This window comes from Myotis nattereri, assembly GCF_964212035.1.
Source record: "Myotis nattereri genome assembly, chromosome: 7".
Lineage (NCBI taxonomy): Eukaryota > Metazoa > Chordata > Mammalia > Chiroptera > Vespertilionidae > Myotis > Myotis nattereri.
The window spans coordinates 5,939,289-5,951,310 of NC_138082.1; the positions used below are offsets into that span (position 1 = coordinate 5,939,289).

The 12,022-nt window shown below is 44.4% G+C and overlaps 1 protein-coding gene across 1 annotated transcript in view; it reads right to left on the reverse strand.

The window, feature by feature from the left end:
• DNAH7 (dynein axonemal heavy chain 7) overlaps positions 1 to 12,022 on the reverse strand; it is a gene marked incomplete at its 5' end in the record, with an annotated part of 152,623 nt that overhangs the window by 49,197 nt on the left and 91,404 nt on the right. Inside the window, 4 exons of the mRNA XM_081095597.1 lie at positions 350 to 513; positions 4,185 to 4,370; positions 7,643 to 7,823; positions 9,948 to 10,294. Coding sequence (XP_080951723.1) covers positions 350 to 513; positions 4,185 to 4,370; positions 7,643 to 7,823; positions 9,948 to 10,294 — 878 coding nt within the window. The remainder of the gene's footprint in view (positions 1 to 349; positions 514 to 4,184; positions 4,371 to 7,642; positions 7,824 to 9,947; positions 10,295 to 12,022) is intronic.

Sequence of the window (12,022 nt, forward strand, 5' to 3'; positions counted from 1 at the left end):
GTCTATCCCCTGAACCAAATCGGCTAGGGCTGTTTGTTTGTTTTTAATGGTAGGATTTTGCTCTATTTGCTGAAGATTCATTTAAAATTAAGCAAGTAAAAAAATTAAATTAAGCAAGTAATCTGGGTTGTTTTTTTTGTTGTTGTTTGTCTACCATGGTCTCTAATATTCAACTATTCCAATATTAATAGGAAAAGGAAGTGATTATTCATATATAATTTAGCTAATTAAGCAAAAAGTTTTCTTCAACACTATCAAAGTACGCTAGCTATGACTTGTCACAAAGCTACACAGACAAATAAATCTCCTGGTTCGTGGAGGCCATCTGCGAGAAAAATGTCTTTCTTACATGGTGATGATTCCGTTGTCAATGGAAAACGAGTCAGAAGGTAGCCCGGCGATATTCCAGGTCCGGATGGTCACGGCTTCTCCCAGGGTGCTCATCAGGGAGTAGTCTTCGGAACAGGGGATGCCCCTGCCCTTGCACAGGTCTGTCCACTCCTTCACTTGGTTCTTTAAGACACACACAAGGAGAGGAAACATACAAGGTCAGAGGTTGCTGAATGCAGACTCTGTGAGCTCCCTGCTTACACTTCATTCATTGTGTCAGCAAACCATTGTTGAAGTTCTACCTAAAAAATGATTTGTGTTTACCGGATTTTTTTCAAACAAAATGATAACTTAACTTAAAATGATAACTCTATGCATGCAAATGAAAATTAATTATATCCAATGTTAAGGTAAAGTTTAGACAGATCACTTAATCATAAGGCCAGAATTCTGTATATGGAAAAACAATTGCCAAGTGTCGTTCTTCTACAGCTTCGCCTGACAAAGCCGTTGGAGGCCACCGTGTGTTTTTTTATACATTTTCTGTAAATTGCAAATGGCCAGCAAGCTTAGCACAGTTTATTGTATAAAAGTGAATCCAGCTTGAACTGGTAGGAGAGCTGGAACACGTGCCTTGCTGGCTCTCACGTGCCCTGGGCAGGAACCATGGCGGGGTGTTTAGACACCAACAAGGATCAGGACATAGACTGGAGCTTGGGATACCCCACCCTGGATGCTCAGGAGCCAAACAGGGACTTCGAACCCAGGTTCACACGCAAAAGAGTCAGGAATCAAGGACCCATGTGAAGTTACAGATCAAAGAATTCAGAAATAGTGCAAGACACGGGCAGGGAGAACATAGGCCAGGAGGGGGCGCGGAGAAGGTGGGTGCACCTGTCTGTTGGTGTCAGCCCCGGAGGGTGGGGGGGAGGGATGAGACACTAGTGTGAAGCGATGCCGGCTGAGAGGGCATGGGGGCTCTGCCACCTCCCACGGGTTCCTGCTGAGGAGGCCTGACCGACATTCCCTTAGGTTTGGGGGGAGCTGAGAACTTTCCTGACTGATCAGCCAGAATGGCCCCTAGCTGGGCCTGTGCGATGTTCCCTGGAGATTCAGTTGGTGCCGGGCACCTTAGGCAGGAATATGTCAGGAGATGTGTGCCCGTTGCATTCCACCAGTGGCGCATGAGCTCGCATTGTTCCCTTACTGAGGCTGAATTTTCACTTGATTAGGGTGTTGTCTGCCAGGCTCCTGTCTCATAATTCCATGATCTTCATTTGGAATCCTGATTAAAAGCTCTGAGTTCCCTGTTGTGTCCCACCAACTGCCAGTCATTCATTAAGGCCTGCGCTGGAGGAAGGGAACTCCCAGGCTCCGGGCCAGTGGGTCTAAGCCAGGGAGGGCTGCCCAGCAGAGGCCCACAGGCAGGGTTTGAACATGGAAGCACAGGCGGCCGGGGGCTGGGCCAGGACACTGAAGTCGCCTCTATAACGTTATGTTTAGAACTGAGCGGGTGCTCCCTTCGGCAGCGCACGCACTAACATTCCCACTGAACAGGAGGCTCTCCATGGGTGTGAACTGCCGCCGCCCTGACCCGGGGAAATAAGAGGAGATTCCGGAGCAGGACTCCACGGATGGCCTCACAGGAGGGACAGCGGCCTGAGAGTCTAGGAAAAAGCAAGGCCCGGGGTGCTGCAGTGAAGCCAGGGAGGGCTGAAACTGCCTGTGAGCTTCATGCCGGCACCATGGGACGAAGGGACAGACGACAGGGCTCCTGGGTGAGGGCACTCCTGGATGGGGGCGGGGGACGAGGCTCCTGGATGATAGGGCTCCTGGATAATGGGGATTCTGATGAGGGGGCTCCTGGATGGCAGGGCTCCTGGGTAATGGGGCTCCTGGATGAGGGGGCTCCTGTATGGCGGGGCTCCTGGATGGGGGGCTCCTGGATGAGGGGGCTCCTGGATGGGGGGGCTCCTGGATGAGGGGGCTCCTGGATGAGGGGGCTCCTGTATGGCGGGGCTCCTGGGTGAGGGGGCTCCTGGATGAGGGGGCTCCTGGATGGCAGGGTTCCTGGATGGGGGGCTCCTGGATGAGGGGGCTCCTGGTTGATGGGGCTCCTAGATGAGGGGGCTCCTGGATGAGGGGGCTCCTGGATGAGGGGGTTCCTGATGAAGGGGCTCCTGTGTGGCGGGGCTCCTGGATGGGGGGGCTCTGGATGGGGGGCTCCTGGATGAGGGGGCTCCTAGATGGGGGGGCTCATGGATGGGGGGGCTCCTGTATGGCAGGGCTCATGGATGAGGGGGCTCCTGGTTGATGGGGCTCCTGGATGGGGGGGGCTCGTGTATGGGGGGCTGCTGGATGGGGGGCTCCTGGATGAGGGGGCTCCTAGATGAGGGGGCTCCTGGATGGGGGGGCTCGTGTATGGGGGGCTGCTGGATGGGGGCTCCTGGATGAGGGGGCTCCTGGTTGATGGGGCTCCTGGTTATGGGGCTCCTGGATGGCGGGGCTCTGTGATCAGCAGCGGGGCGAGGAAGTGTGTTCACAGGAGGAGCTGTGGCTTTGCCTGTATCTTGAGTGTCACTTTGCTCCTGTCGGTAAATTCCCAGTCTCAGCTCTGGACCCAGCGCTCCCTGGAAGCGTCTGGCAGGGTCTGCTGGCAGCCCCGCAGGAAGAAGCAGTGATGGGAAGTCAGCAGGACCCAGCACTGGAGTGAGGCTGCGGGGAGGAGCTGGCGGCAGGCATGGCGCTGCCTGGTGCACAGTCAGCCTGGCCCTGGGCCGCCCACAGGAGCCTGGGCATACACCCCGGGCCGGGCCGGGGGCCAACAGAGAGGGACGAAGGGTTACGCCTCTCATCGCTCCAAGCTGATGCAGACGAGGAGGAAGAGGCTCAGCTAGAACATGGGCTCCCTTTTCTCCACAGTCTCGCACCACTTGTTGTTGATCTGCTGATGGTAGCCATGCTGGCCGGTGTGTGGTGGTACCTCATTGTTGTCTGAATTTGCGTCTCTTCGATGATTAGCGACGCTGAGCACCTTTTCTTATGTCCCTTGGCCTTCTGTATGTTCCCTTCGGAGAAGTGTCTCTTCAGGTCCTCTGCCCGTTTTTTAATTGGATTGTTTCTTTCTTTTGTTGAGTTGGATGAGTTCTTTATATATTTGGGATATTAAGCCCTTATCAGATGTTTCATTGGCAAATATGTTCTCCCCTGCAGTGGGCTCCTTTTCGTTTTGATGCTGGTTTCTTCTGCTGTGCAGAAGCCTTTTATTTTGATGCAGCCCATGTGCTTATTTGTCCTTTGTTTCTCTTGCCCTCAGCACTGTACCAGTGAAAATTCTCCTGCTCTGGGAGATGTCTGATATTTGCTACCTGTGCTTCTAGGATTTTTATGGTTTCGTGATTTAAACAGAACCCTGTGCACTGCCGGTGGGAATGCCGATGGTAAGACCACTACAGAAAACAGGGTGGAGTTTCCTAAAAGAATTAAACATGGAACTGCCATGTGACCCAGTGATCCCACTTCTGGGAATACATCCTAAGAAACCCAAAACACCAATCAGAAAGCATGTATGCACCCCTGTGTTCATAGCAGCACAATTTACAATAGCTAAGATCTGGAAACAGCCCGAGTGCCCGTGAGCAGATGAGTGGATAAAAAAGCTGTGATACATCTACACCACAGAATACTATGCTGCTGTAAAAATGATCTCTTATCCTTTGAAACAAGATGGAGGGACACTTTCTTCTCCCACTTAGCAAAACACACAAATAAAGAAACATCCCTCAGGTTAATGTCGCTGTCCCGGGAGGGGTAGGAAGACCTTGGCAGTCACTGATCGTCTCCCTGCCCCTTACCTGGCGGTAGTTGGAGGTGAAGGCGCCCAGGTAGGCCACGACCCCCGAGGAGATGAGGATGTCGCCCGTCAGGTTGATGTACAGCAGCCCCAGCTCCAGGGCCGATTGGCTCCAGCGGGTTTTCTCACCCCCGAGGCCGCCAATCAGCTGCTCAGCGCGTTCCAGCTTCTTACTGCACAAGTCAACCTCAAAGGCAAGAGTGAATTGTGTCAGCAGCTACAATAGAATGAGTTATAAAATCCTGCAAGATTTTACCCTCAGAGAAATTATTACTTTTTCATTACAAATTTGCCACTGGGATTTTTAACTCTCTAAAGCAGTGGTTCTCAACCTTCTGGCCCTTTAAATACAGTTCCTCATGTTGTGACCCAACCATAAAATTATTTTCGTTGCTACTTTATAACTGTAATGTTGCTACTGTTATGAATTGTAATGTAAATATCTGATATGCAGGATGGTCTTAGGTGACCCCTGTGAAAGGGTCGTTCGACCGCCAAAGGCAGGGATCCTCAAACTTTTTAAACAGGAGGCCAGTTCACTGTCCCTCAGACTGTTGGAGGGCCGGACTATAGTTTAAAAAAAAACTATGAACAAATTCCTATGCACACTGCACATATCTTATTTTGAAGTAAAAAAACAAAACGGGAACAAATACAATATTTGTATTTGCATGTGGCTCGCGGGCCATAGTTTGAGGACCCCTGGCCAAAGGGACCCACAGGTTGAGAACCGCTGCTCTAAAGGAAACATGTGAGCTATCTCATTGTGAACACTGGGAAGTTCAGAACCTTTGATGATTTTTCCATAATAGAAGTATGTCTATGAATACAATTTATGAAATTCATAATGGTATTTGTCATGGAAAGCAAAGATAGTTTTATTTAAGGAAATGACCTATAGTATGAGACACTAAAAGGTTAGTAATGAAGAACATTCTCTTGCAAATATAGATGTTCCCCCTTCATTTCAATCATCTAAATGCATTTTATTTTAGTAATCTCTGAACATTTCCCACTCATTTAACTTATGGTTGATTTTATAACTTTAAGGGTTAAATGTTTAAAAGTTTTAATAACTTATGCTTACTTACAAAGCACGATTTTCAAGTTGTTAAATGTATCAACCTACTCAGACACCTGCAAATAACCTTACCTGGGGGCATCGATCACCAGCTGAGAGCCTGCTCTGTCAAAGGACTGGTAACCACATTTGATTACACATAATTAAGCCATGTGATTAGCAAATAAAAAGGGCAGTTATCAAGGTAGCAAACTTGGGGGGAAACCAATTCAAACCAGGCAATAGCAATATTCCAGTAGAATACCTGAATTACTTTGATTTATTTTAGCCCTAGCCAGTTTGGCTCAGCGGATAAAGCATTGGCCTGTGGACTGAACGGTCCTGGGTTTGATTCCAGCAAAGCACATGCCCCAGGTTGAGGGCTCGATCCCCAGTAGGGGGGTCTGCAGGAGGCAGCCAATTAATGATTCTCTCTCATCATTGATGTTTCTATCTCTCTCTCCCTCTCCCTTCCTCTCTGAAAACAATAAAAATACATTTTTAAAAATAAAAATATAAAGTGATTTAGCATCATTATTTTTGGGAGAAGACAAAATTAAGTAAAGTTTACCTCAAGGTTTAAAATTAAATAATTCACATGAAAAGAGGAAGTAAATAGCCAGTCTGGTGTGATTCAATGGTTTTATAACCAGGAAGATATGGTTCAACTAGAGGCCCAGTACACGAAATTCGTGCACTCAGGGGGTCCCTCAGCCCGGCCTGCGCCCTCTTACAGTCCAGGAGCCCTTGGGGGATGTCCAACTGATGGCTTAGGAGCAAGCCTAAGCTGTCAGTCAGACATCCTTAGCACTGCACTCGCCAGCCGTGAGCCCTGCTCAAGGCTGCTGGCTGAGGGGTGTCCCCCTGTGGGAGCTCACTGATCACCAAGGGGCAGCTCCTGTATTGAGCATCTCCCCCCTGGTGGTCAGTGCGCATCATAGAGACCAGTTGTTCTGCCATTCGGTCGATTTGCACATTCACTTTTAATTATATAGGATAATTGCTTTTAGATTAAAAGATACAAAATACTGTATCAATTTATCTAAAGATAGGTTTAAAAAAGCAAAAGGTATCTAATTGGTAATATTTTTTACACTTGCTAAATTTAAACCTTTTCTTTTTTAATTTTCCCTTTTCTAATAGTTTCTGCCTTTCTTCATCCATTATTCTCTCAATGATCTTGAAGTGGTAATCAGGCCTTGGACGATAATAAAGTTGTCAGAAGAAACAAGTAAGTAAGAAATATTTTAGCTAAAATTTCTCCCCCAAGAGCAGATTTTTAGTAGACATGTGCATATATTCATTTTACAGCACCATAAGTTTTACTATGTTACTTTGAAAAATAAAAATGTAGAACATACAGCGGAGTTGAAACATATTTAGAGTGAGCAACAACACACTGTCCATTATATTGTTTAAACTAAAACTGATGCTCAATAGGTCGCATTTCTAAATACCAGCCACATATTTGCACAAATATAGAATACGTGCACATATCCTACAGGAGGGAGCAGGCTGGTACCATGGGACCGAGCGTAGCTACGAGGGTCAGATTGCCTGGGTTCCGATCTTAGCCTTAATGCTTAGAATCTGGGGTAACCATGGACAAGGTGCTCAACTTTTCTGTGCTTCAGTTTCTACAAAAAGGTACAAAGAGATTCCCTCCCTCATTTATTGAGGGAATACATGAGACCAGTACATACAACAGTGCCTTACATATAAGAAGCACCCAACACAGTTTGACTGGCACAAAGTATTTTGACTTCTTTTCTGGAACATGCTCAGACTTTAGCAGTTACTTTTTGCAAACAGCATCGCTATATGAGTTAGAGCAGCGGTCGCCAACCTTTCGGACCTCGTGGACCACCGGTTGGCAACCGCTGAGTTAGAGCAATGCTTTTAGATTAAAGACATTTTCAGTGGCCACAGCTTGGTGCTGAGTGTTGAGTTCTAATCTCAGCTTTGCCATCAACTCTTATGTAATCTAAGGCAATGAACATTTTGGCTCTCCATTTCCTCACCTCTATATAAAATGAAGACTAATTTAAATAATCTAGCTCAATATTTTAATAATACAAGGCAGAGATGATAGTGGCAATTTTTTTTCTTTTGGAGAAGGAAAGGGCCAAGGGAAGGTACACATTTTAGGCTCTGGGGCCCAAGAGGTAAAATCGAGGATATCGTGTAGGTGCTTATATAACCATTTAATATATAATCATTTAACAATGATTACTAGCGTGTGGACCATAAAAATGGGCGATGATGAATTTGGCCCAGGGCCCACAGGTCACCAACCCCTGGCCAAGAAACGAGGATTGCTGTGGGTTGTGCTAACAAGAACATGGTCTTCACTTTCAATAGTGGACAGTTTGCCCGCATTTGCCTGCACCATCCCGTACCTGGTTCTCCAGGTCAGCCTTCTTCTCTTTGTTCTGCTCCAGCTTGTCCTGCAGCTTGGCCAGCTTGTCCTGCACCTCGTGCAGGGCGGCCTGCTTCTTCCGGAGGCCGTCCATGGCGACTTTGAGCTCTCCTTCCGCTGCAGCCAGCTTGATCTTTTTGGGAGCGACTATTTTTGCCACTCTGCAAGAAAGTGAAATTGGAAAATGAAATATACACTTAATATTCCAGGGCACTACCACTGAATTTGCTGGCCTAATATTCTTCCTCTAACTCAAAACCCATCTTCATATACAACCTAGACCAGTGATGGTGAACCTTTTGAGCTCGGCGTGCCAGCGTTTTGAAAAACCCTAACTTAACTCTGGTGCCGTGTCACATATAGAAATTTTTTGATCTTTGCAACCACAGTAAAACAAAGACTTATATTTTTGATATTTATTTTATATATTTAAATGCCATTTACAAAGAAATATCAACCCAAAAAATGAGTTCGCGTGTCACCTCTGACACGCGTGTCATAGGTTTGCCATCACTGGTCTAGACTGATCTCCTTACTGTCTGTTTCACCCAAGAATCAGTCAAGCCTGATCCCAGAACATCAGACGTGACGATTAATACCCAATAGGCATAACGCTTCAAACAAGTAATTGTTTTTTACCCAAAACAATAATATTTGGTTGTTGCCACTGTGGGGTTTTTTTTGGTGATTTTGCAAAAGGAGAATAGCACATTCATGTAAAATATTACAGAGTTTGGGGAAAGTAGCTAAATTCTGATGAGGAGAAAGTGAAGTATTCTATCTGTGTCATTTTACTTCTTTTTAAAATTTCAGAATATACCCTTAGGTAAAACCCAATTTTCTTATAAACATGTAAGTTGGTAATAAAAAGGACAATATAGGAAAAAAGAATGGATCTAAATTATCTTCTTTATCTGGAAATGGAGTCAGTCATGCTATCTTTCTAAACAAATGATAAAACATTACATTAAAATTTATCATTGAACATAATATATGTACAATGATTCTAATTGTGTGTATTTGAAAGATCCTGTAAAAGTTGCCTTTTGAAGAAATAACCAATGGCTTTTACTCCGTACATGCTATGCACAGTCTCACACAATCATCAAAAAGGCTCCTTGTCTCATAAAGAACGTGCCAATGTTACACCGGTGGCTGCCAGTGTGGCCCAGGGCCCTCCCCTTCACGGGGTCCCTGAGGCCCGCCCTTGTCCACTGGAGCATCTGTGTAAGGAATTTCTTCACATGCTCCAGTCAAAACAATATACGCAGCAGACTGAAGAAGCAGATTCGAGAGTCCAGCCATCTCCTACTAGAGCACATATTAAAGAGATTTGCTGGAATGTAAAACACCAGCGTTCTTCTCATAATTTTTTTTTTTTTTGAAAATGTGGATTTAAAAAAAATAATTTGTGTTAACATGTAATGTTCTCTCTTTTTTTTTTTTTGTAGGGAAATACACATGTAATGTTTTCATTGCTCTTTTAAAAAATGAGCTCTTGCCCTAGCTGGTTTGGCTCTATGGATAGAGCATCGATCTACGGACTGAAGGGTCCCAGGTTTGATTCCTGGTCAGGGCACATGCCTGGTTGCAGGCTTAATCCCCAGTAGGGGGCGTGCAGGAGGCAGCAAATCAATGATTCTCTCTCATCATTGATGTTTCTCTCTCTCTCTCCCTCTTTCTTCCTCTCTGGAATCAATTAAAAAAATATTTAAAAAAATAAATATTTCGCCGAAACCGGTTTGGCTCAGTGGATAGAGCGTCGGCCTTCGGACTGAAGGGTCCCAGGTTTGATTCCGGTCAAGGGCATGTACCTGGGTTGCGGGCACATCCCCAGTAGGAGGTGTGCAGGAGGCAGCTGACCGATGTTTCTCTCTCATCGATGTTTCTAACTCTCTATCTCTCTCCCTTCCTCTCTGTAAAAAATCAATAAAATATATATATTTTTTAAAAAATAAATAAATATTTGAACTTAAAAAAAAGAACTCTTAAATATACTTAAAAGTTTCTCAGTTTTAATTTCTAGCTGGTAGATAATAAACAAAAGCTTTTGGGTCGCTAATAATTGTTAAGAGTATAGAGGGCTCCTGAGTGGAGAACGTTTGGGGAGCATGGCAGCACTCTATTTAATTGCTGGAAGCTCGCCTCCACCAATATGCAAGCACAGACAGGAATTAGCCGCGGTTGGTTTCCTGAGGTTCCTCGCAGCTCTGTAGCGTCTAAGTCTGATCCTGTCTAAGTGGCCACATTGGAGAAGAGCGCACCAGGTCGCTGTGGGCACTCACTTGTCGTACGAATCCATGGCGATGACCCACTTGCACAGGCCCTCGGCCGCCGTGGATGCATTTCTGATCTTTTCTGGGACAAAATCCGGATTTGGAATGTAATTTTTCCTGATGATGTTCATGTAGGCCGGAGGAATGTTGTCTTTGTCATATTCATGAAGGGACTGCAGGAATCGAATGTCACCGAGGAGTCTCTTAGCTGGACCCCAGAAATCCTCTATCTTCTTCCCGGAACCCGTGGGGTCGGGGATCTTGTCGGATTTGATGCCTTTCAGGATGCAGATGGCCTCCATCACGAGCTTGACCCCGGCAGGCGGACTCTTCATGGACTTGACCACTGTAATGTCCTGGAAGTGAAACACGCCAGTTATTTAAAAACAGCTTGTGTGTGGATTATTTGTCATTGGTTTTTATTCTCAAGCCAAGCTGTAGGCTCTAGAATCTCATTGTTCAGGTGACTGTGATGAGAAGTATTGTCAAGAAGCATGGAGAAATCTGTGTCCCCCCCCCCCAAAGTTAAAAACTACAAATAATGATGGGAAGATACCTATGTAAGATTACTTGACATAGAGTCTACTTCAAAAACACACCAAAGAGAGATTTGGCTGTCACAAAGTAAGAGTTTTGTAGCTTCTTAAAGACTATAAAAGTGCAAATGTTAGAAAAATACAAAAATTATGAATATGAAGATCTATAATCATCGTATACAGTTAACTACTGCAAACATTTGTGTTTGCATTCTTCCATATCATTTTCTGTGCCTGTGTACATGCCACAAACTGGTGTCTTTTAACCAATGGGACCATGGTCTACATAACACGCATGCTGTGTGAAGAACGATTTCAATAACAATATCGGTGAACAATCTTTCATGCTGGTAAACATTTCCATCATCATTCTAATGGTTGCACAACTTTCCAATGTATAGACATGAATCACAATCCTTACGCCCTATCAAAGCTGTTTTACTATTACGACTGCCCTATTGAATAAATGACTGTATGTTCTTTGTTTTTGAAGCTTTTAACACATATTGACAAACTGCTCTCCAGAAAGTGTAAGGGTGCCTGTTTTACTACCTACACCCTTAGCAACATTTGTAGGCATTCTGATAGGCAAAAGAAATCTTACTTTAATCTGTGTTTCTTTAAATACATGTGAGGTAAGATAGATTTTCCTATGTGTAGTGACTATTTGTATTCCTCTTTTGTGAATTACTTCTTTATATCATTTTACTATGTGATCTTAGAGCTACTTATCTGTAAGAGCTATTTATGTAGACATTAATCATTTGTTTGTCAAATAATTCAAATATTTCCCCTGGTGTTTCTAAACTTCTGTCCATAGTGTTTATATCAAACAAGTTGCGTTGGTTTTTAGGTACTAAAATTTATAACTTTTATAAAAACTGTATTAATTGTAAAAAATGCAAGATCTCCAGATTCTACATATCACAAACAATATTGCTTAGTTTTATTCTGAATTCTCTCACACTCAAGAAATACTAGGTCCTAGTCCATTTAGAGTTCACAAATATGACTTACATTTTCTATTTTATAGTAACATAACTATTTACATTTAAATTTCCATCAGTCTGAGATATGTTTTTGAGTAAGGTATAAATAAAATCTCCAACACTCTCCCACTTACCCCACCCAACAGTTTAGCCAATATTCCCTCACACTACATATTTTTTTAAAATTCATCTTTATCTTTCTTAATTGAAATGTTCCCCTTCCATATCTTAATTTTTATTATTTAATGCCACTTTTCATCAAATCTAAGACACCCTACTAAAAATATAAGCCAAATTATTGTAGATATCACACACACACAATAACCACTGGCAAACACTGACACAGTGCAGTCGGCCCTCCCTGGCCACGGATTCCACATTCGCAGACTCAACCAACCGAGGATTGTTGTGACTGCTTCCTAGACAATACAGTATGAACTACTTACATAGACCTTACTTTGTCTTTGGTAATGAAGTAATCTAGAGATGATTCAACGTGTGCAGGAGGATGTGCGTCGGTTATATGCAGATACTGCGCTATTTTATAGCAGGAACTTGA